Here is a 24,706-nt window from a genome sequence, read left to right on the forward strand (position 1 = left end):
CTGAGATGCGGACAAAATGGTAGTGGAAGTGAATTATCTTATTAAGGGCATTCTCTGCGTGCCACATCCCACGTATCCACACAAAACTAGAACTGAATATAGTGACATCTTCCTCAGATGATAAGAACAGTGATTGCATTTTGCCCTATTTTAGATTATATAACTAACAACCATGAAGTTCCTCCATAAAGCCTCTTAGTATAGCGGATCAGTGACTAAATTTGCATCAAGGCGATGCAGCATAGGAGTACAGTGATTTGTCTAATCTCTTGTTGCATATTTCATCATCATAATCACACATTGTGAGTTTGTGGGAGAGTGTGTGTGTGTGGCAGTGGGGGATGGTGTTGTCTCTGCACACAGGTGATGCGCATAGTATAAAGCCATCATCAGCAATCTCTTAAGAAATAAATGTATTTGGAAAAAAAGCGGACAATGTTTACACGTAGCACTTTGATTGCAATTTAATTTTACATCACTCGGGGCCCAGAACTCACAGAGAAGCTGATGATGGACTTTCATCATCAGTATCAGCAATCTCAGTGTCATTCATGTTTTGTGAGACTTGTCTGAAGACTTTGAATAAACCCCTGGAGGAGCGAGATAAAACCTTCCTTCTCCTCCGAGAGAATTGCCATGATGCACGTCCAAATTTCTTGATTACAAGACGAAGGGGGGGAAAAAAAATAAAACCTTGAATGAAAGCCTCGCACTGAAAGTTTTCAGTTTGCTGATATAACAGTCAAGTGTGTCTATAAGTCTACTTAAAACGCTTAGGTATCAGTGGAGACAGCTGCGACACCCTCGTCTTATGATTCTGTCGAGACAGTACACTATCAAACCTTTCATACCGTTCCCAAGCTACATTTCCGGTGACAAAAGCTTTGCGAAAGCCTCCTGAAGGATTCATCTATATCCTAATATTTCCAATCCAATTTAACTGGAGCAGCCGGAGTGGTCTGAGCACTAGTTTACCAATCTTTGCTTTCCAAGACTCTGTGTGCTGAAGGCTTGAGGGGTTCAATCAATGGCGCTTTGATCTCGGCTGGAACCATAATTATTTAACATTGTTACAAGGATTTCTCTAATCCATCCTACCATTAAATCCCTTTTACACCCTCATCTTCTGCAGCCTAATCTGCATCTGGGTGCTCCGTTTGTCTCTCTCCCTCATTTCGGCTCGCCCCTCCTTCCTTGACGACACCCTGACTTTATAATGGACTTGGGTGCTGAGTTAGAAAATGCCTTGTTTACTGAGAGCAACCTGACTGAACTGTGCTCAAATGGACTGTCGCTGTGCAAGAATTGAAAAGTTTCTCGCTGTATTTGTGCAGGAGTTTGGGTTTCAATTCAGTTGTGGCCAAATGTTGATAAGCTTCTGTAAATAAAATGCAGAAATATGAACAATATGAACTGTTGATTACAATGAAACAGATGTGAAGGTGAATTGAATCTTTTCTATAACCTTCCATCTTTGTTTTTAGCAGTGTTTTTCTCCATAACGGGGAGTTTCTTTAGATAAATTGAGGAAATTTCAAAGTTCAGGTAACCGATGCCCAAAAGGTTTAATCCCATCTGTTTATATTGTTGATCACTTTGACTCTGAACAAAAAGGGCCCACTGTCCTTTTGCAAATATTTGCGTGTCTGTGTTTCACCACGATATAAATAGCAGCACGGGCAACTGCAAACATTTGTTGAGGCACCTGCCACAGTATCGTGGCCATCTGGTCCTCCAATTCTCCTAGCATGACATATGTGCATTAAACCTGAAATGGCTATTGTTTTTTCCTTTTTGTTTTTTTTGGAGACTGGAAGAAGACGGATCGGCCGCAGACCCTTCTGGGTTGGCTGGAGTCAAAAATGAGACTCGAGAGTTTTTACATCTGAGTGAAGCTGCGTTTTCAGCGTGTGCATGTTTGATGTCTTGAAAGGGGAAGGAAGGGGGATGAAAATGGATAACGTTTTTAAGGAGGAGGTGGTGGTGGTGTGTGTGTGTGTGTGTGTGTGGGGGGGGGGGTTGTCTTTGCTTGTGCTCCGTCTGTGTCTGACTGTCAGGTAGCTTCTCAGATGGCCACTCCTTCAGCTGACCCCTGCCTTGCCCTGGCCGGTGCCCAGCTGGCACCGGGAGCTGAGCAAGCCGGCCGTCGGGCACACACAGCCAAGAGAAGAGATTTGTGGACTAGGTGATCACATGGCTTCTGTTACCTCTCTGTCACACTCATCTCCTCCTTCTGTATCACCTCCTTTGCTGTGTGCCTTATGTTACCTGTATTTGCTACAATATCTCAGATCCTGATGCCACCACTTTGTATGATGCAAAGGCACAATTGGCCTACTTGGCATTACAAGTTAAGGAGTGCACTTGATTCAATGAGGGATTTAGAAAGAAAGAAACTGACAGCTGCAGTAGTCACTCTTCAAAGGTTTACAATAAATTAACTGTGCTTTTATTATTACTGATATTCAGTGGAGGAAAATAACTAATTACATTTACTCAAGTACTGTACTTAAGTACATTTTAAACTGAACTTTTACTTTAGTATAAATTTGAAGAATTGATTAGCCTGAAACCCTGGATAATATAATAAATACATGCAGAGTACAGTATATGTATTGTAATAAATCCAGGTTAGGGCCATACAATCAGTGTAGTGTTCACCAGTTATAAATATAATCATATCAGCGCTGGACAACAAAGACTGAAATATATGCAGTTTCACTCGTTAAAGGCTAAAGTATCTGCTTCAGACACTCATTAGTTCATAGGAGTTTTAAAAACAGTAGTTATAACATATGTTTGCCTAAATAGCACACTGAAATAAATGGTCTTTCACAGGCTTGGCACTTTCAGCATAAAATGACAGTGATCACAATTACAGCGCTCCTAACGAACCCTGGATTTTCATGACTTTCATAAGGGGGTGTAGTTTACATGAGCAAGCCTTTAGATAAGGCTGAGAACAAGTTCATTAGCAGAGTTAGCTAGCTAACACACACCACTCCCAATTAGCCTAGAGGAGAGCGAGTGGGAGAGAATGAGAGAGACGGAGTCAGATTCCTATCACCGCTAGTCCATGAAAATGAATAGAATAGCACGACACGCTATCTCCCGAATCAGCAGCTGATTGCGAAACATCCGTGACGAGAAATGAACACGAGACAGAAGATCAGTGTGCAGATTTGCTTAAGGACATACTTGTAGAGACGAGGGGAGAGAAAGGGAACTCGCTGGGTGTTCCACATCAGAGACTCAACACTCTGAACGGCACAGAAGAGGCAGCTATCAGATTAATAGTGAGTCATTCTGTGCGGTTCTCCGCTGTTCCAGACAGAAAGACAATCAGAGAACAGGGGGGCAAATCGTGGACAGCACTTGACACGAGTTACTAAAGTGGAGATGAAATGCAGGCACAGAAAAAAGTTCAATTAAAGGATGTAGATTGTAAAGGCTTTTGTTGTTACTCAGCAAAAGGGAAAACGGTATGGAGGTGCTTCAATAGAATCACCAAAGCAGGTGGGCATGTTCCGAGTTAGCCCACCTCATTAAAAGGCTTCACTCTCTTTTTATGTAACGGCCATTACACATCCTATTCAGATGCACACGCTCAGTGATTAAAAATTATCTGTTGGTGATCATAATCACACCTGCTTAAACTTAAGCCAAAGAATAACAAAGAACTTTTGAATGCTCAACTATCTGAACATTTACAAAGAGATTAAAGGGTAGACAGTCTCCAACTAAATAAATTTGCTTTTAATCGCTTCGAACAGGAAGTCATGTCATTTCAAATGTTCCTATCTGATTGTCTGATTCCCCCTCTTTATTCAAATTATAACATGCCCATCTGACTTTTCCAGCACAATGGGAAAAATTAAAAAGGGAAATGACCTTTCATGGCAGCCATGATGGGAGAGTGAATGGCATTATTATGCGCCAAGATTAATTTCTGCCCACTCTACGCTGCCCATTGAGAAAACAGAGGGGCACGACTGCCTCGGCGTAAGTCACTCACTAATTGGCGGGTTTATCATAGAGATGTCGAGGAAGTTATATTTGTGGTAACATGTTGATTATGAAATTTTGCGTTTTCTTCAATAAACCTGGCTTGATTGTACACAATATATATATAGAAGCATGTTTCTTGGATGCAGTCATGTGCTAAGTGCCATTTTTCAGTTTGTTATACAGCAGAGATTAGGACACACTGCTGAAGTCTTCAAACTGGATGGCGCTTGATAACTCGGAACCACTCAGGCTGTGGTTTAGTAAAACATGAAATGGGCATCATGTCTCACATCACCTCCTCTGCAGTTCAGCCATCCTCACTGTATGCAAGAGACACTTTACTCCCATAAAACTCAAGTCTCCCTCCTCTCCCTCCGCTCGCCTGTCCAGCAGTGTGTTTCTGAGCCTCTAATTCTCATTCTGATGGCTAAGTAGAAGGGGGAAGGATAATTACAGTCAGTCATACATCTAGTCATGCTACATCCATCCCTCCTTTTCAAAGCAGTATTTTTAAGCTCAGCATTTTCTCTCCCAAAAGGGCCTTTTCCTGCGTGTGATGCCTTCTTTTTGTCATGGCCCCCATAGTTCTGAGCTGACCCCCTCAGCCCTGTCTCCTGACTGATCACAGTGATGGTTTATTACTGTCGTCCCAGCGTTCTTATCTTTAGCCAGCAATGCTCATTTCCTTCCCCAGATTTAAATGCAAATGTGAAATTTAATGATAAATGCATTATCTGATAGGTGCGATAACACTGATTCACTGTCAGTATAAAATACACACCCCGGGGGGCTTCGAGCTAGCAAGCACAACTTGCCCAAATCCACTTTTTCTCTCTCTCCCTCTCTCCCCCGTTCTCTCTCTCCTCTTTTTTCTTTATCTTTTTCTTTTCTTTCTTTCTTTTTTTTTTTTTTTACAAATGCATGTACCTGCAATAAATTCTTGAGGTCATTTTATGCATTAAAAGGAATCATATTTTGTGTGTTCAGCAGTGTGGGTGCAGGCTATTGCTGAGCAGTGAATGCTGTGCAACTATCTTGTTAAATGTATTATCCATCACTTTGATTAAGTTACTTTTAGTAAAAGGGTAAAACAAGATAAAAAAAAAATGTGTTGTGAACCCTTCAAAAAAGCTACATCTGCACTGAGTTACAGGTTTGTCTGAAAAATAAATGATAAACGTGCTTTTTGTGCCAGCAATTGTTGATAATTTAATGTACTGTTGTTAACTGAATGCTGGCATTAAAGTAGTTTGTTATATTTCATGCAGACTTCTGACTAATTTGTCCAACACAACACTGCTTTGATACTGTGTCTACAAACACCCTGTTGCTCCTTTTCTGTTCAGTTCCAAAATCAATACCTGACCTCAAACTATGCAGCATGCATTGCAGTTAAGTTCCAATAATTTTGCCAGGTGGCACTAAAAGTCTATCTAGGAAAGGGATATGAAGACTTTTCTTACTTGGACCATCCCATTCGTCTGGCCCCACAGCGGTATGCCTGGTCTTCTCGCCCTGCCCGTCCATCTCCGACTCTCCTCCTTCTCGGTTGCCATCTTCCTCTCCTGCAAGGCAGTAAAAGATTAAGTCCTATAAAGCACACAAGACACAAAGTGAGCAGCACTCAATCCACATTTAATGCTTAGACACCTAATTGAATTAAACACTGCATTACGGACTGTGCTGCCCTTCCAAAGGGCAGATTTTTAGGACTTTTGGATATTATCCCAGAATAAAATCAAATAGTTTTATAACTCTTTCCTGTAATATTTGCATTCACAATCTGAAGTCATGTCAGCCATTGTCTTGCCGTGTTTGAGTGTATATATAGTTTTGTATATGTGCATGTACTGTTAGCTCACCAGGTCCAGCTGCATACTTTTATGTGAAAGGAGTTCCCGTGAGTGCTTGCAGGAACAGGAGGAAGCCCCGTGGAACAGGAAGGAAAGCAATGTGTGGGAGAGAGGTGGCTATTTATTACCTTTTGATCTATTGTGGAGCGAGCTAGAATGTGTGTTATAGGATGTAGGGCTGATTTACAGTCTCGGGGCTCACACAGACCATGCTAAGGGATATTTGGGTATCTCTCTCCAAGGTGTAAGTGCTTAAAGACCTTGTTAAACAGACTCCGCCTCTGAGCGCGCAGCGGCAACAGTGACGAGAGCTCTCGTTGAGCGCTTTTAGATGCACTTACAGTAAAAGAAATCTATTTTTGCATGTCTACAGTAAGCACAGTTTGTACTCAAAGTTTATAGGCACATAAATCAGTGCTTAGTAGGTGCCCTGAGTGTGGTGCTCTGAATAAATCCAATGTGGCTGACACAGTGGTTGCACTGTGTCTCTTGAAACTCGGGCAAGTAAGAGCAAACCTGCTCGGGGCATGTAGTGGTAGTTGATAGTTTGTGGAGGAACATTTCTCTCACTTTTGTCACCATATCGTTTTCATCCCTTTGATGTTTTAAACCCAATAGTGGACGGTCAAGGACAGGCCTGGATTACTACAATGGATTACTACACTTCATACACTCAACAAGGAAAAAAAAAGGGATGGATGTGTAGATTTAAATGTGAATATATTAGGATGACAAAGACAATATATCGTTAAGATGTGGCTTACGGAGCATGTAATAAAAATCCCTCACCAAATATGACAGGATATACATACACGTGTTGTCATATGGTTGTTTACCACATCTGTATCAGATTTCTCCCCCCACAGCTTCCAAAAAGCATTTCAGAGTGTTAGTTATCACACTTCCAGTGACAACTGCCACAGGACACACACTACTTCACTCCACCGCCGTCCGTCCTCAGTTAGGTTAATCTCCAGATCAAGCACACACACCATGCTTGTTTAGCTTTTTTTTGACATGGCTCACTTCAAAGAAGGTAGCAAACATAGCCAAAAGGATGTCAGCGTTCTGCCTTGTGCTAAAAGAGGAGATGTATATGAAGAAAAAAAGTGATACTGATGGGAAGTCTGCAGAAATGTCCTACTTTCAGTACATGAGGTCATTATGACCCAGTTTGGCTTATGCAAGTGTCTGCTTGGGCCAGCGATTTCTCCCCCCACGCCTCCCCTCGCTCCCAGTATATTATCAGGGAGCCCACTCAACTAAATTCCCCCACTATTTATTGTTGGGCTTGGAGAACCTCTTTAGCATACTAGGCTCGTATTATGACGAGGATAACAAAGGCGTATATCAACAGTTCCTTCCAATGGAGCGGAGTTTAAAAAAAGCTGGCGAGATAACATTAAAGGCACTACCTTGATCTCAGGCGAACATGTTAAGCCCTGTAACGAAACGTATTGGAAGTGTTTAATTACAGCCCGGGAAATGAAGCTACAAGATGATTCCTTAATTAAGCAGTGATTAAGGATTTTCTGCCTTCTATCTAACACAGTTTGCAATGCATTTTAAACACAATCGCCCAGGCAACCTCACAGGGAACAATGTCACAGGGCTTTGATGAAGTTTCCTGCACAAATGTCACTAGTAAAAAGCAGAGCAGGGGAAGAAGTGCTGGAGCAGCACTCCGTTGCTTACAGTGCAGCTTGATAAAACCTGGAATACAGACGAATATAGAGACTCATTTTTATGGTTTTAAGCCAGATAGGAATTTTGACCTTTCTGATACAGAAATAGATTGATCGAGGTGCTCCACTCCATTCACAGAGGTCCACTAAAAGTAATAGAGACTCTGCCTTGTTTCATCATTTGAATTGAAACCCTCTGCTGTCTTATCAAGGGAGACAGATTGTCAATGATCATCCTCTACATTATCGCCTAGATCATAATTTACATCTGGCTTAGGTTCCGTTCACTGCGCAATCGAATGGAGATACTTAAGGTTGAGTGAGGGAAGGCTGAACAGAACAGAAGGGACGGGGAGGGCTGGGGAGGCGAGGCGGCCTGCTGGGTGCAGGGTTGGCGGGCATGCAAGAGGAGCCAGTGAGCTGTTAAAATCAGCCCTATCGCTGCTCTATCAAAGGACAGCTCTCTCGCCAAATCGCAGTCACACGCAGCGTGCTATGCATTCAGGTCAATAAGCTTATAGGCGATTTACACACACAATTCCTGGAGCAAGGTAGCAACAAAGTCATATTGGCTTTTTCTCTCCCTTTTAGCATTGTCTCTACCAAGGAAGCCCTTGAAAATGTCAATCTCTCGTGTGCGACTTTAAGGAGCTCAGAGCACTCTAATCCTGACCACTGAGTCTAGAGACAGGTCGCAATTTCTGCAAAATGGAGTATAAGTATTTTTAAGTCTTCATATGGGATTGCACAGTTCTATATGCTACTGAATTCTGGGCTCAATGACTTTAACCCGCTGCCACTTTTCTAAACCCATCGCAATCTCACTAGTATTGGAGCCTGGCAATGATTTTCAAAATGTAATATTAGGGGGGACGCCCGCTCTCTCCCAGCAGTGGTGGTGCTAGTCGGTTGATATTGCATATTTGGTTGTTGATGCAGATTATGCAGCAACAGATAAAGTCAATTCCAGGAAGCAACCTCTTTCACCAAAGTCAAGCATAGCTGTAAGACTTCTCTGCTATCTGAAAAATAGGTTTGAATTGCATGCAATTTGTGGCAGGCAGAGCACTCCAATGGAGGAAGGCTATTAGTGAAATGCCTTGCCACTGTCTCTTTAAATGCCAATAAATTCCCATCATTACAGAATCTGGCAGTTTTCCTCCCTGTCTGCAGCCTGGGTCTTTATCTCGCTCTGCCTCAGTCTCTGAGCATGTAGATCTGGCCCAGTTAGATTGTCATACTTAACAAACATTAATGATTAATTTCCTCCACTGAGTCAAATGGGGCTAAAGGGATGACTCGATTCATCTTATCGCACCACAAATTAGCATTTCCCCATATTCTCCAGCATCAACTGTGCATTAAAATTCCACATTTACCATTCTGGGCACTGGCAGCTGTGGCGAAAGCGCCAAGGAGATCTTCCTCCTGTGTTGCTGGAGATTCTGATTACTTCTGTGTTACACAAAGAGTGGCATAATTAATTCTGCCACTTTCTGTTTTTTACTGTACATTTCTGACTGCTGCAAGTCAAATTACTCACTGAGAGGTTATGCGAAGGGTCAAGGTGGGTTTGTTATTTGCTATGTGAAGTCCTGTGTACGTAGTCCTGAGCTTTCACTCTTCTGAGAAAATGTTTCTGCCGACATTATCATTTTGGTTATTTGAAGACACTGCAGGAGAGTGCTAAATGTTCACATTTAGTTGATGTATCCTGACAAATAAACACTCAAAGCAACATCAAGCAGTTTAAGCTGGGGAAAAAATCATGTAATATGACTAGACAAAAAGGTGTTTCACACTGAGGAAATGAGACACATGAAATGACATGTAAATTTACTGTCAGAGTTAACTAAGGAAGCCATTCGTCATCAGACAACACTTGGAGCGCACAAAGGGAACAGCTTGTGGCAACACCCTGTGCTGAACTTCACAGATAGCCAACAATAAAAGAGGGGGTAAAACAGCAAGGTGAAATTTCACAATTTCAGTAAAAAAAGATGCCACACAGTGTATATAAAAGAGGTATCTTTCTTACAATTATGGAGCCAGGTGTGTCAATAGAGTATAAATCTTTGCTGTGGAGTCTGGTGTTCGGTTGTGGGCTCTTCACAGGCACAGCTCCATAAATGTGAAATTGACCGAGCAGCAGAAGTTGTTTGAGGTAAGATTCTGTTTTAATCGCAGGGAAAGTCAAGGTTATTTCTTTAGATATGTGCTGTTTTTCCTCACAGAACTCTCAAAAGGTTGGCAGACCCCCTCTAATTCCATGTATATTAAAACAGTGCACCTTTCTCTCTGGGGCTCTACTATTCCAGCAGACTGGTTCATTTCACACCCATGTAACTGCTGCATGTTGTTTCAGTTACATTATGTTGAGCATCACTGAGAAGGGACTCTTCACAGGGGTTGGATCCTTCACTTAAGTAAAAGTGGTATAACCACAGTTAAAAATACTGCTACTACGGTATCACTGTGAAGTATCATTAAGGTAACAAGTAAAAGCACTCATTATTCAAAGTGCTCTATTCTTGTATATATTATATCACTGATTGTCATTATTAATGCATTGAGGTGTAAGCATCGTTTTAATTCTGCAGTCAGTCTAGATGGGGCTAACTGTGACTACTTTGTGTGCAGTGCAATATTTCTCTCTGAAATGTAGTGGAGCTTAAGTTTAAAGCAACACAAAATAGAAATACTCAAGTAAAGTGCTGCACAAGTACCCTGAAATTTGGGGTTATACTACCGGAGCCACAAGATGACTAACAGAGAGGAAAGAAACATTGTTCTGCTATTTTATTCTTATAACTTTATGGCAACAGTCCTGAAATACCAATTATTAATAGATCGGTGCCATATACACAACATGCTGAAACATTTTAAACTGTGTTTCACGAATTATAATAAAGATAATGATATTATGAAGCAAGCTGTCAAGCCATCATCAGTTATTATGGGTGCCATTTGAATTTTCAGCAACTTCAGCCTTTCAAAATACATTGTCCACTAACCAATATTCCCTACTTCACACATTTATTGATGACCCAGTTGTCACACATGCTTTCTTCATGTGACCAGAATAACAAACTCAATTTAATAACAATACAGTCATCACTTGATCTTTAAAAGTTCATCTTGCCTTTAAATTACTTTGAGGAAGTGCATCATTTCCACTCTCATTTATCCGTGGCATTTATTCGTCATCAAAACCAAATGTCAATGTACAAATAATGCAACCCGGTTGGCAGTGTAAACACATACTGTTCTACCTTCATCTTTATTGTTATTATTTGTTTTTGTGTTTGTTTATTTGGTCACATGAAGAAAGCATGAAGGGTTATCAAATGATTAAAGTCGAGAATATTTGTTATTGCACAACATATTTGGAAAGACTGAAGATACTTTATTATATAAATACATCTAATTGCTTTTTCATGAATTTCTAGACATTTGTACCTTTTAGGCCTTCAGATATGTTTCATATAGAACAAGGAAAATGACTGTTGTTGTTGAACTGGTCACACCCTGTAGACATAGTGATGTAGCCAGCAGATGATAGTTTGTGCTGTTGGTCACAAGGCTAAAAGGTTAGGAATCACTGATATAGATATTACAGCTGAGGCTTTGGATCAAAATTAACTGGGATATTTCACTTCTCCTTTTTGTCTGAAAATGCATTATACTCACAGTTTAGCACCAGTGAGACTTCACATTTAAGTTGTAAAGGCCAGCAGGCCTCTGTGTGTGATACCACCAGCATTCTCCAAACCACAACAATGAAAGCACCAAAAACCACTGAGAGCCTTGACACCATTAACTAAACAGGTTATTGAGTCAACCATCACCCAATTTAGAGGTTCCCGAGCCTCAGACCATGATGGGACGTCAAGGTGCTCCATGCACTTATCTGGGGAGTCCCTTTTCTGCAAGGGTAAGGCAAATGACTGAGTCTTTGGTGGCATTCAACTTCTTGACCTTTGCGCCTTTAAGCGGCTTTGCTACTTCACCGCACTCTGATCAAAGTTAATAAGTGCTTCATATGTTAATGAAAATTGGTACTCCTCTTTGTGTTCCTACAGCTTTTTAATACCTATTATAGACTGAAACTTTTAATGGAGGTTTTAGGTCCCCCTGACAAGCCCATTTCAGAGAGTGACTACACAGATACAAGGCTAAGCTAAGACCAGAGAGTCACTGCTCAGTGGAGGAACCTTACACGGGAGACCTTATTCTCCGGGAAGCAGCAGAAGATAAAGGCCATGGGATGAGTGGCTGCTTTAAAACCCACGTTCAAGTCCGCACAGGGCTAATTACAGCACGCCATCACATTTGAGAGGGTTTAGTTAATCAAGGGGGCTCTCTTTTTCCTCCTATAGTCGAGGAATAACACACTTAAACCATTTAATGCCGCCAGGATTGCGTCCTGTTTAATTCACGGCAGTTTCACATAAGTGGGGTAAATTTAAGCCACGCCGACATTAGTTTTAAATAGATCTAATTGAGGAAGGGATCATGGGGAAAATGGCTACACCTGATGATGGCGCACAACTTGCCATGAGGAAAAAAAGAAATTTGGATAGTACATCATTTGGGTCTTAGGAGGCAAAAGGAGACTTAGCTACTGTAAGCTTAGATAGCAGAGTAATACAAAAAATCTGACTAGTAAGGCTTGTGTATGACAAGGAACAGATTACCAGTGTCACCAAAAAGTAGTATTTGACATTTGCTATTTAGTGTTGACTTTATTCATAAACATGGAAAGGAGATTTGAGGCCCAGTTCCTCACATGGTTTTATCCAAAACAATGGAAATATCAAACGGCTCTGACAAGGTTCTTTGAAGATTTTCAGAAGTTGTACTTTTTTTTTTCAAGCTGTACTCACCAATGTGTGCCGCACCATCTATTTCATAGCTACTGGGTTATTACAAGACCATACATACTACTTTGAAGTTTGTGTAAGGACACATTACGGAGGAGACAAAGGGTAAAGCAAACGAGGCGTCGTTGGTAATTGCAATTTCCAAACAATTGTGCCGTTCAACTTTTCCCGGAGAACAAAAGGAAAACATTATTGATACGATTACTGGGGCATAGCCTACCTGGAACATGAAAGATTTATTTTTCTTCAATAATGTAATCCCACGAGGCACATCAGTTTAGAAGTGTGAAGAAATAATTCTAAACAATTTTCCCTTTGAAAGGAGAAGGAAGAGGCAGACATTCAAAGCATTGGTTCTTCATTAAAAAGTCAAATTTATGGCATCCGTGCGCCAGTAGGAGTGGGGACACCTGGGGTAGTGAAAGCCACGCGACCGGGGGGTAGGAAGAGGTGGGGGTGGGGGGGAGTTAAGGGGGGAGGGAGGCGGGACAAGTCTGTCATCTTCACACTGTAACCTGGAGCAGACCACAAATTAGCTCCTGTGATGGCAAGGTGTGACCGAAATGAAACAAACATACAAAGAAGCAATCTAATTGAATTGGAGTTCAAAGAGGACTCGGGCGCATTTGGCGATGCTAAGGCGCTTTATAGTGCTGGACCTCCGAGCAGTAGCAGGTGCTGCTGAGTGTTCACAGAGCTTTAGCGCTGGCTCAAAGGGAAGTGCTACGCTCTCCAGTGCATTGGTGTACCGTAGCACACCTTCACAGCACTATCACAGAGGGAGAGCCAGTGTTGCCGATGCCATCTCTCTCTCAGATCAAACCACTGCTCTTGGGTGGATGGCTGGGATCAAATATCAAAATGGATAGATTCAACTGTAGGCAGTGATGCGGGAGAAATTCTGATATGGACACAAGTTCTGCCAGGTCTGATTCGAACATGTTGAGGAATTTTATTAGACGCCATTGGCAGGAGTTTAACTTATTTTTGATGCTTGGCACAAGGGTGGCTTAACATATTGTCTCAGATTAGGTATTAAAAAAAGAGCCGTGCACTGCTTGTGGAGAACAGCTTTTAAAGTTTCGGGTTTCGAAATAAGTAGACGATCCTCACCCTTGTTGCAGAAGTACTCCATGTCTTCGCAGCTCATGTTCTCCGTCTCGAACTCGGCGGAGAAGTTCTCCTCCACAGAGAACTCGTCTTTGGCCAAGAGCTCATTCTCCTCGGAGACGCACTCCTCCTCCTCTTCCTCCAGGCCATCCTCCAGAGGACCTGAGGGAATGCACACACACATACACATACACACACACAGACACACAAGGGAGATGTTCAGCAGTTTCATCACATCCTTCAGGCTCTCAGAAAAAAAAGAAAACTTCTCTGGTTCTTTGTTTCTTTTGTTGAGATACTACACACGCAGATGTAACTTAAAGTGCAGCACTGTACTGTGTATACGCTCCGTGATTATATAAAATAAAGCCATGTCAATAAAGAATATTATTGTACCATTATATTTCACAAAGGTCTTTCCATTATAGCTATTGAAAAAGCCCTTTGAGATGGTGCGCTTTCTGAAAAACAAGCTGACACGCAGCCAAGGTGAGCGTTGATTTTAATCCCGCTACCTGCAAAACAAAACCACACACAGACGGAGGGAGAGGAGGAAAAAAAAAAAAGTTCCATTCCAGACTTTTCATTCAGGCATCAGCATGGGAGGAGGAAAGAAAATACTTTTATTAATTTGTTAGCCTTATCACAGGGTACAATGTTGATTTTCCATTTACATTCCATGCCTCCGGGTAATACACCAGTGCAATCTTAAAGGAGACACTTTTCCGTGTGATTAATGTTTTCCCCCCTCTGTGCAATATTATTTCTTTAAATCTAAATGATTTCAGAGTTTTGCTTGTAGCTGTACATCTCTTTTGGTATTTGCATATTACCATTTTTGCTTCAATCAAGGGCGTTGATGGAATTACTGTACTGCTACCTGAATTGTATTAGTTCTGAAAAACATCTCACCCGGCATTTGAATGTTATTAAGATAATGTGCATCTTTGCACACCTCTCCTTCCAAACCAGAGCATGTCTCCAGTGTCTGCACATGAATTACCATAGCAGAGAAGTGACGGAACACTTCAAGTTTAAGGTTGGTTTATATTTAAAATAACGCACTCCAAGCTAAAAAAATCAGTATTGTTGCTATGAAAAAAAAAAATCTCCTTTCCAGGCTGTGTTTAAACTGAATAATCATATGCTGCCATCGCTGTCTGCTAGATGTGGATGCTGTCTCCGTTCCTGTCTGTCACACATGAGCTATGTTGCAGCCTCTTGTGCATCATCCTGGAGCTCAAACAGAGTGCACTGATATCCTCTCGACACCTTTCAACGTGTTTGTTCTATTGTAGCAAGAGTGAGCCCCTCAGCTTTAATAAAGCAATAATTTCAGTTCAAAAAGTGGGGCTGATGTGCCTCTCCTGTTTCTCTTTCTTCCTGCACCGAGCCTCATAAAAGACCCCCCCGATGTCCACAAACTGCTTGCTCTTTTCATTAGTCTTATAAATTACTCCTTTGTAGAGGCCTACATCTGCAGGAGCCCCGGACATGAAAAGAATTAGCACACAGATCTCTAATAGACACTGCGGAGGCAGAGTGCTGCTTTTAAATTAGGATACAGTTTTATGATCTTATCTGATGCCTTCTGCTGATTCGCTGAGGAGTGAAGTGAGGCGTGAAGTGACTCGATGAGTCTACCATCGCTTAAGATGATACCGAGAGATAAATATCGCAGTATCAAGGGGAGATTGTATGACTGGCGTTAAAAGCTCCTGCCAAGGCAATTGAAGACAGTGTGAAAGAAAGCGAGGAAATACATTTCTATACACACTCTGTACACATTCCATTACACAGCTGAATAAGAACTGTGTGTACAACTAAACGATTCTTCCTCTGTTGCCGGCAAATACAGCGGCACCATTGCACCATAGAAAATAGACCTACAGTGTTGTGCGATAATAAGGGTAAAGGGAGATTAAAGATAAACTTCATGGTCAATAAGACACAAAGATTAGGTAGATAAGATGAGATAGAATTGAGGTTTAATAGACTCAGAATAAGGGCATCTCACTTCCCCACTCTAACAGATAGTAACTAAATGGAGCATTTTCAAACTGATAGAGATAGCACAGGCCTTAGTGAATATGGAAAAATGAAACACTCCACCCAGTCGGACACATTAAAGGGGGTCTGATGGCTACTTCTTGGGCACCACGTAGATTACCAAAGTTTGTGTGCATTCTCACATGTTTAGTTTATTATACAGTATTCATTGCATGGAGAGACCTGAAATTATTTCAGAGACAGCAATGATAAGAATAATGACTTTCTAAACGACCAGCACCACACTCCTAACTCATTTTCTGATAGTGGCGTTCCTGCTATATTTAGTTGTGTACTGTTTAAAATCCTGTCACATTCACTGTGTGACCCGCGCTTGTTGGTGCATTTCTATAGGGTCTGCTGACGAATTGGGCCGCAGGAATGTCTGCTGCTTCACCCTCTTATCAAGCCTCCTCTGGAGTTCAGATGGCCAATGACACCGCGGAGAGAGCGTCCGCATTTCACGTGGCCGCAGAGAACAACACGGGCTGCCTTGAGATGGTGCGCTCATTACAGCAGACACAAGAACACACAGAGGAGGCACTGCTTTTCAAGCTTAACTAGAAATCTTATTGAAATCTATGTGGTGTCTTTCACTTATTGCATCTGTGTTGTCCTTACATTGTGGGTGTCTTTAACTATTTTACTGTATACAAAAGAAAAGTCACTGTTAAATGGCAGCTTTTTGGGAGTTTGAAATACATACCCAAGCTTTCAAAACATCAGTCAGTTATATTCCTCAAACGCAATTTCTGAACAAATCTGTGATTTTCAAAATAACACAAATAATTAAGTGTTAAGTGTTTCATCAGCCAATCAACATCAACCAAGAAAAATCAACCAAAATGTTTAGATTTCATTGATCAAAATCATGCCATTTATATAGAAGAAATGCCAAACATTCAATGATTTCATCCTCTCAAATGTCGCTTTTAGCAGATTGTCTCAGTTTTATATCATTTCAAGTTGAATATACTTTAGGATCGGACATTTGGTCAGACAAAACATATGTATAGAAGATGTAACCTTGAGCTGTCAAAAAGCATTTTTCACTTAATTTACCCCTTGCTCGATGCTCTGTTGCGAACTTGAAACCCTAGTAAATACCAAATACATCTGAGCCCATCACAGGATACTTAAAAAATAAGTAACATTAATACAAACATTTCTGTCACACATAATTATTTTTCATCGTCAAAAAAATATTTGACTCTCAGATTTTTGCTTTTATTCTTGTGAAATTCTGGGTAATTTAACCATTTCAGGCATCTAAAAGTTCTTAACATGAAACAATCTGCAAAGGAAAAAATCACTCTGAATAAATTGCTCTGAAGTCATGTCCTGCAATAAATCATAACCTGTGATGAGTCTGACGAGGGCTTCATTTAAAGCCAAAAAGGTCAGAACGACAATAATGAATTAATAACGACAAATAATCATTAGATGAATTAAGAGAATAATTATTAGTCGCAGTCCTACAATAATCATCTCCACCCGTAAGTCTGACAGCTGTTCTGTTCAGGCTTTCAAGTGCTAATTCCTGAGCTCCACTGACTAGAGAAAGGCTTGGTTTGCTAAAACCATCCCTGCACAAAGACTCATATCTGCTCAATTTTAAGAGGATGTTTTAGGAAGCTGCACCCTGTCCGAACTTCCTCTCAATCAGGGTCAGTGTCCAGGTATCCCTGCACCCCCACGGCCCTGTCATCCACACCCTCCGCCCTGAACTGTATCATCCGCATTCATCAGACTCTTCCTCTGCCGACTGGAGAGAGAAATCTCAGCCCTGTTCAAACAGTCATGCAGCAGGAGCGGCCAATGCTAATAGAGACATTGGTAGCTGAATGCAGGCTTGATCACAGTGGTTCTTTTGTTCATGGCATGGCCTCTGTCTGATAGGGATCGGCCATGCGGAGTGGAGCTCCGGAGAGGGATATGGTAATGCCCCCACTGAGTCTATAAAATGGGGTGATACTCTGAGACCATATGATGGACAGAGGATTAATGAGTCACAGAGGAAGGGGAGCAGGGAAGAGAGGAGCACAGACAGAGGTGGTGGAATGAGCATATCTTTCAGGAAAACACTCTGTACACGAGTCTGTGCCTCAGTGGACTGAAAGAGAAAATGGAAAAAACACAGATGTGCCAACCTCGCTTCGGAAACTCGCACTTAAAAAAAAAGAAGAGCTCTAAACAAATATGTGTGTGTGCAAAAGTGACTGCTAATTTCATGGCATGCTTTTTCAGCTGTCCGCAATGTGGGGAGCTTGTGGCCGGGCTGTGATAGCGATACCTCACATTATCAGCAGGCTCCACAGTGTGATGTGTGGATCACAAACCCAGCCTCCTCTATAGCTCCCTAATTAGAGGTGAGGTAATTGAATCTGACAGAACAAAGCGGCAGATCTCTATAAGCATGGAAATCATTTTTGCTCCCACCTATACAGTTTTTCATCCAAAAGGTCCATTGAAAATGTGTCCAAGCTGGCCTGGGGATAAAACGTAGCACCTGAGACTAAACATGAATGCATAATGCAGCCCTAAAATCCAACAGGGCCATGCAGCACAACCCCTGCCAACTCCACTCCCTGTGACTGGCCCTTTGTGCCAACACTGATACTGGGCCTTCCTCACTTCCAGGTGAACACACACATACTCCGCAGGACTCTTCAAACTACGGCGTGGGAGGAAATACAGAAATAGAGACTTTGTCTCAAGTCGCAAGTAGCCGTACGCTGTGAGCCAGGTAGGCTTAGATACACATTCATGTGTTTACCTCCACAGCTGGAGGAAAAAATGGATAAATACTGGCTCTCTGACGGAGACACAATTCCGTCTCGTCTTGCACGGAGGGTTGAGAGAGAAGAGAAAGAGAAGAAGGAAAAAGTGGAGAGAGGCGAGGAGAGACTGGGGGCCATACTCTCTCCTCAGCTCTAATGACCTTTGGGAAGCAGAGGGCTCCCTCAGCCTTGGAGGAGACTTAGTGTATATGTTACAGGGCTCAAGCCTCTAATTTAATCCTTGATCACTGTAATGAAATAGATACCATTTACGCTGCTCTTAATAGCTTAATATGCTACAGGAAGCCTCAAAGGACTTTCTCATTTCAAACCTCTTTTTTCATACTGCGTAAATGTTGCAAAGAAAAAGAAGAAGCTTTTTTCCAAGTTGTACACTGTGATCAAACTAAATGTGGAGCTAATGCTGTAACACAAGTCAGAAGTAAATTACCATTTTGTATATTGTCTGTGAATGGCTGCTTGTGTGTAAGTGTGTGTGTGTGCTGGGAGGAGCGTGGAACAGCTTCAGTGGAGACTGATGTGTTCTCCGAGCTGCAGTCTGTGACCAAGAATAAGCGATGGTATTGTTTAACTTGATTTTCCGGTTGCTAAGCAATGTAATTCTCGTGATTAGAAATGGCTGCCTTCCTAAATTTGGGCACTTACAATCAACAGTCAACAAACTGCTTGAGAACTCAGCACCGACGAAGAGGAGGGAGGGTGGGTTCATCGGGCGGGGGGGTGGGAGGATGGGAGGAGGGAGGAAGGAGGAAGGAGGGGGGAATAAATGTATTCAAATCGTTGCAAAACACACATGTGAACGTACACACTCCTCTGTGAGGCTGCAGCACTGGAGATGACAAGGCATCTAAATGCATCTGATGACATCATGCGTTTAGATGGCCCACTGGGTTTACATTACTGTACATTTATGCTTCACGCAGCGAGACTGAGACACACCCATCGGCTGGGGAAAAGTATCAATATCGCTGTCTCTGAACTCCTCATCACAGCTTGTGAAAGTGTTGCCCAGATGCAGAATAATGTTATTTCTCCAAGATTTACTTTTGTTCACATTTCTCTAACACTGCTAACATAAATCTAGCCGAGTATCGTATTCCAATCAGACACGACGTTGGATCCCAGCATGTTTGCGGAGTTGCTAAGTTCTGTGTTGTTGCGCCCAGTGTTTCTGTCTGGACTGTTGAAGGGGAATAACACGCTCTTACTTCTTTATCCAATGAATTTGAATTGGAATGGCATGAAAACATGCTGGCATTTGACTATGCCATTAAAATGCTGGAGGCACCTCTGAGCATGCCCGAGGGCTTCAGCAGATGCCAGCCAGTTTCTCTGTGGAGTTAGCTGGGTCCTGCTTCACTCTACTGCCTCTACTTGTCTCTCTGGAGTTTACAGAGACACACACACACGTCCAAGTGGACACTGGTACAACGTTTGGTCCATAAAAGTCACAAAGCTTGTCCTCCAACTAATATGGGCTTAGCTAATGCCTCTCTCGCAGGGTAACATTTGCTTTGCAGGGGCAGCGAACAGATTAAAATGCTGTTAAAATGGCCGGGCTGCTGTATTTAAGCATCCTCAAGTCCTTCCTGTTACACTCTTGCTTGTCCTCTAGCTGAATGATTTATTAGTGTCATTCTGTTACTTATAAGGAAATAAAAGTTAACCATGTGCCTGTACACCGCATGTGACAGCTGAAACAAAGCAGGTAAAATATGTGTGGTCTTAATTACTGGTTTATAAGCGAGCTTTTCACTAGAACGTTCACTTTTAATGAAGCCATTGACTGAGGCTCCTCCAGGGAGCTATCATGGTTAAGTGGGGGCATCCATCTTCAGCCATTGGCTCGTCTGCAGACGAGTGGAGGCTCTGTCTACAGCACGCTCACCTCATATTGGCTCACTTTATCTCCACTAAGTAAAGTCGGTTGGAAGGTGCTAAGACTGGCAAGAAAATACTTTTCTCCAGCACCTCTGATGAGGCTGAGGGAGTTTTCATCCTGTAGTGGCACCAGGCCCTTCACCATGTCTTAAGTGCTTAATAAGATGCTGCTGTTTAACCTGAAAAGCAGCGTATTCATAACGATCAGCGGCCCGCGACTGTGTGGGGGCTGGAATAGCAGTATTGTAAATGCTGAAAACTGCCTCTGCAACAATTAGCTTTTAGTGGAGCGTCATTTCAAAGAATTTAATGGGGAGCCTTCAGAAAAAGAAAATGATTACTGTATCAAATAATGTAGATAAAACAATATTTTCCCATCAAGGAATTTCTATGAAATGGATATATCTAAGATGTCAATTTCATTCCAGTATTATGAAGGATGGGGGGTTTCCTTTTGCAATAAATTCTTCATTAATTCAATTCTAATTTTCCTCTGGTTCCTATTTCTACTATTGATAGTTCCACTTCTTAATACCTCGGATAAGGGGGAGAAAATCATTGCAATAACCCAGTGGAGACTGCGAGCAGCAGATAGGATCTAAATATTACCAATGCCAAAAGAAGTGTGAAGTCTGATGAACATTTCAAAAGAACAATTCTTTATGGATCAGCTAAATCTTTTCCACTTTTTAATTAAAAGTAAAGAAAATAGAAGTTAATTATCCTGTAAAGATTAGCTGGTGGGCATCTTTCTGTAAATTAGTTCTAATTAAAAGGAAATTGTCAAATGACATTCAAAGCACTGTCCTTTAAAACACAGACCGAGATGGGCTTTTTCTCCCTCCGCCTCCCCCCCCCTCAGCCTCCCTCCTAATTCTTGATCTGGCCATGTGAAGCTTCTTGCTGGAAGATTAGGATTCTGCCAGTGCTTCAGACAGCACACACACACACACACACACACACACACACACACACACACACACACACACTGCGTGCTCCCTGTATAGCAGGCCTCTAGCACACTGTGAAATACTGCTGCATCAATGGGGAGCTAGTGGCTGCTGGAGATAAATACTCCTCATTGATAAATGATTGCACTGATTAGCTGCTTGAAATCAGGCTTGAACTATAATATCAGGCTTCTTATGAAATATCTGGTGTTGGTCATGTGCTCCTCCAATACAGTGTAAACATGCAATTTTATTTAAGAACTTAACTGATTTGGTCATAAATTTGTAAAGTTTCACATGCTATTGAATATAGAGGACGGCTCATAACAAAATGAACTTGATTAGTTTGTGTGTCCTCATACTAAGGTTGTCAAAAGATACTTTTTTCGTCACCACGTGTTTAAAACGATACAATAGCTTTAAATTAAACCAAAAGTACCAAAGCCATAAGAAAAAAGGAAAAATGTGTTCAGAGACTTTTCCTGTTCCAGCACTGTGTGCAGGTTGCTCATAAAAGCAAAACAAACAAAAAAATATCCTGTTTTGTGTGCATAGGACTTTTTCCTTTTTGCCGTGGTATTAAAAGAGGTACTGAGTATGTTTTTGTGTGTGTTTGTTTTTACACTAGCATACTGAAGTTTAAAATTCTGGTACTGTCAACCCTTACTTCATATGTTTACTGCTACACTAGAAATACAAATCTGTGTCATAACATTGTTATATATAAAGATATTACACATAAACACAAGATTTTAGACATGTTATCAGTGTATACAATTAAAATATATATTCTAACATTGTATCTGATGACTATTATTATGTTTGAGCAATCTCCTGAAATATTTTCTGGATTTACCTTTCTGTAAAAACCTTAAATGTCACAGAACCCTAGATGAGGTCTTAAAATGTGTTGCTTTGTCTGACCAAAACCAAACAATCAATTTACTATAATGTAAGACAAGTAAAGGCAGCATATTCCCTCCCATTTCAGAAGCTGGAACCAAAGAATGTTTGACACTTTTGCTTGAAAAATGACTTAATAGTTACCTTGGATTTCTGTCAATCAATAAAACGATTGATCGACAAATAATTTCAGCTCTCGTGTCGTCACCAGCCTCCATTGTGACTCAAAGCTGAGCTTCTGTGATACTTTCTTGCCACCCAAACAAAAGAACACAGACGTACTGTATGAACACACAGAACTTAAGCAAACCTCCTCTATCATCACTTCACAAATAAATGATGAATCAGACTGCCTTCTTATGTGCGTACTGTAGCTTTCATCTGATTTCATGTGGATTTCATCATTCATTGTCTACGCTCGGCTGTTGCTCCTCATCCACTCGCACTGTATCAAACCAGATTCCAGCAGTAGAGTCGGACAGCAGAGAGAGGAAAACAGTGCTGAAGCCCCTCCATCTGCTCTGGCTAATGATGATGCTCTCCCTGGCCTGGAGCAGAACTGTGTGAGGGAGATTTACACCCATAATACCCCTGGGGCTGTGGAGCTGCACCGCGCTCCAAAACACCGTCACTCCATCACTTTCTATATGATAGCTGGCAGAGCAGGTAACAATGGACCAGCAACAATGTCTTTTTGTATTACTGACAAGTGCCTTATTTGGTTGACATAACCTGCCTCGGTGTCTGAGGAGTGGCACTAAGCACACAGGAAAATGGATGACAGCTACACCATTGAGACATTGTGCAGTTGTAACAATCACACCAGACTATGTTTTTTAAAAAAAAATACCCAGCAGTGTGTGTGATAGGAGGCAAAGCGAGAACAGCGGTGAGTGAAGGAGAGGTGGCTGTCTTTGCGATGCACTAATTGGAAAGATGGCAGGAGGGGAAATCAGGCATCACAGTGAGCTAAACTGAGCAGAGCTGCCTTTTTCCATTTACTCTATTGTAAAGGTTTATAAGTTGTAATTGCCCTTCAATTTGGGAGCTTTAGACCCACTATAAAGCTCTGTGTGGGACTAGCCTTGACATCTATCTCCTAAAACAAGTGAGTTAAATGGTGAGAGGCAGAAAGAAAGACTACGTGCATGTGTGTGTGTCAGAGAGAGAAAACTGCAGGGGGAGATGTAGAGAGCTCCACTCCTCAGGGATTGAGTGTTCACACACAGTAAATGGAAGTGGCACAGCTCTGACCTTTGAGCCGCAGCATGCGAGTAAAGTGAAGGCGCTGTCAAAATATTGCTTCAGAAATGACAATCCACCTCGCCAGTCCCAAGTCTTGACATGGCAGGCAAGTGGAGAGCCGTAACCTGCTGATCCCGACATTACAAATGAGGGGATTATCATGACAACAAACCGCAGCCCGACACATTGCATACCCTAAAGATATTCTGGCTTTGCCCCTTATTATCAGCAGTGTCCCACACAGATAGCCGGCGATGACACTGAAAAAATCGGAGGGAAGAGGAGTCGATATGTGTCAGAATGCCACAGAAATGTTCAAATCAGGCTTTGCAAAATAACTTATTACTACCAGCATCAACTTTGCTGTTCTGATATTACACCAACAGTTTCAGGACTTGGGATTTGGCACTGGAGCAGCTTTCTTCGCGTCTCCATTTACACCCATGTAATACTCAAGTCCACAGAGAATAACTCAATCGTAAAGAATACCAAAATATCACAAGCAAATTACTAGTGCACTGAGAGGAAAGCTTGGGAGGAACAAAGACAGGCAGCCATAATTATATCTTGGCGTGTATAGCATGTCAATGGGCCACCTTCGTTCTGCGGGGCATTCCCCTGGGCCCCTCAGGCATCAAAATGATGTCCAAATTATTTTGTGCTCTATTGCAGCATGGCACGATTATCATATTTACTGCTGGTGCATTATGACAACATTGATGTTTACACCTGTCTCTGTGAGAAGGCAAGGTTTACACTCTGTAATTTAGCAAATGTACAGTATGCATATGAGCTTGTTGGCAGGGATTTAAATTAGGTCAGAAATGGAATACATCAATAGCAACCCATATGTGCATCTTTCTTTTTCTTTTTTTTCCCTCCCTCCCCTCCCCAGCCTTCTTTGCTCAGAAGCTTGGCGATGAAGCAGCTTGACGACTGCAGAAGTGTGATATGTGCAAATCACATTTGCAGATGAGCTTGAAACTCCCTTTTAATATTCAGATATCAGACATCCTGCACTGAGAAGCCCGCTAAGACGCGATTCGGAGGGAAAAAAGCAAGATCCGCGTCATTAAGGGAATCGTTAGAGGCTCGGTTTACATTTTACATATTTCACAAAAAATGTACAACCAAGTAAAAACATCACCAGTTATCTGCGATAACAATGCAAATTTTTGTCAGAGAGCGCATGAAGATTCTGTCAAAATCCAAAGTCGCTCAGGTCTTTCTTTTCTTTTTTTTTCTCTCTGGCTTAACACCCTCAGCTTATTGGCGCTTTGATTTCTTTCATATTTTTTCCCTGAGAAGTCACACGGGCTTGTGGAGTCAAAGACGGTG

At 41.8% G+C, this 24,706-nt stretch overlaps 1 protein-coding gene across 1 annotated transcript in view; it reads right to left on the reverse strand.

Annotated features, from left to right (window-relative positions):
• Window positions 1-24,706, reverse strand: part of zfpm2a (zinc finger protein, FOG family member 2a) — a 120,581-nt gene that overhangs the window by 74,810 nt on the left and 21,065 nt on the right. Inside the window, exons 2-3 of the mRNA XM_073484731.1 lie at window positions 13,543-13,701; window positions 5,472-5,573 (exon numbers count right to left, since the gene is read on the reverse strand). Coding sequence (XP_073340832.1) covers window positions 5,472-5,573; window positions 13,543-13,701 — 261 coding nt within the window. The remainder of the gene's footprint in view (window positions 1-5,471; window positions 5,574-13,542; window positions 13,702-24,706) is intronic.

The sequence above is a fragment of the Pagrus major genome, chromosome 17 (assembly GCF_040436345.1).
Source record: "Pagrus major chromosome 17, Pma_NU_1.0".
Classification (NCBI taxonomy): domain Eukaryota; kingdom Metazoa; phylum Chordata; class Actinopteri; order Spariformes; family Sparidae; genus Pagrus; species Pagrus major.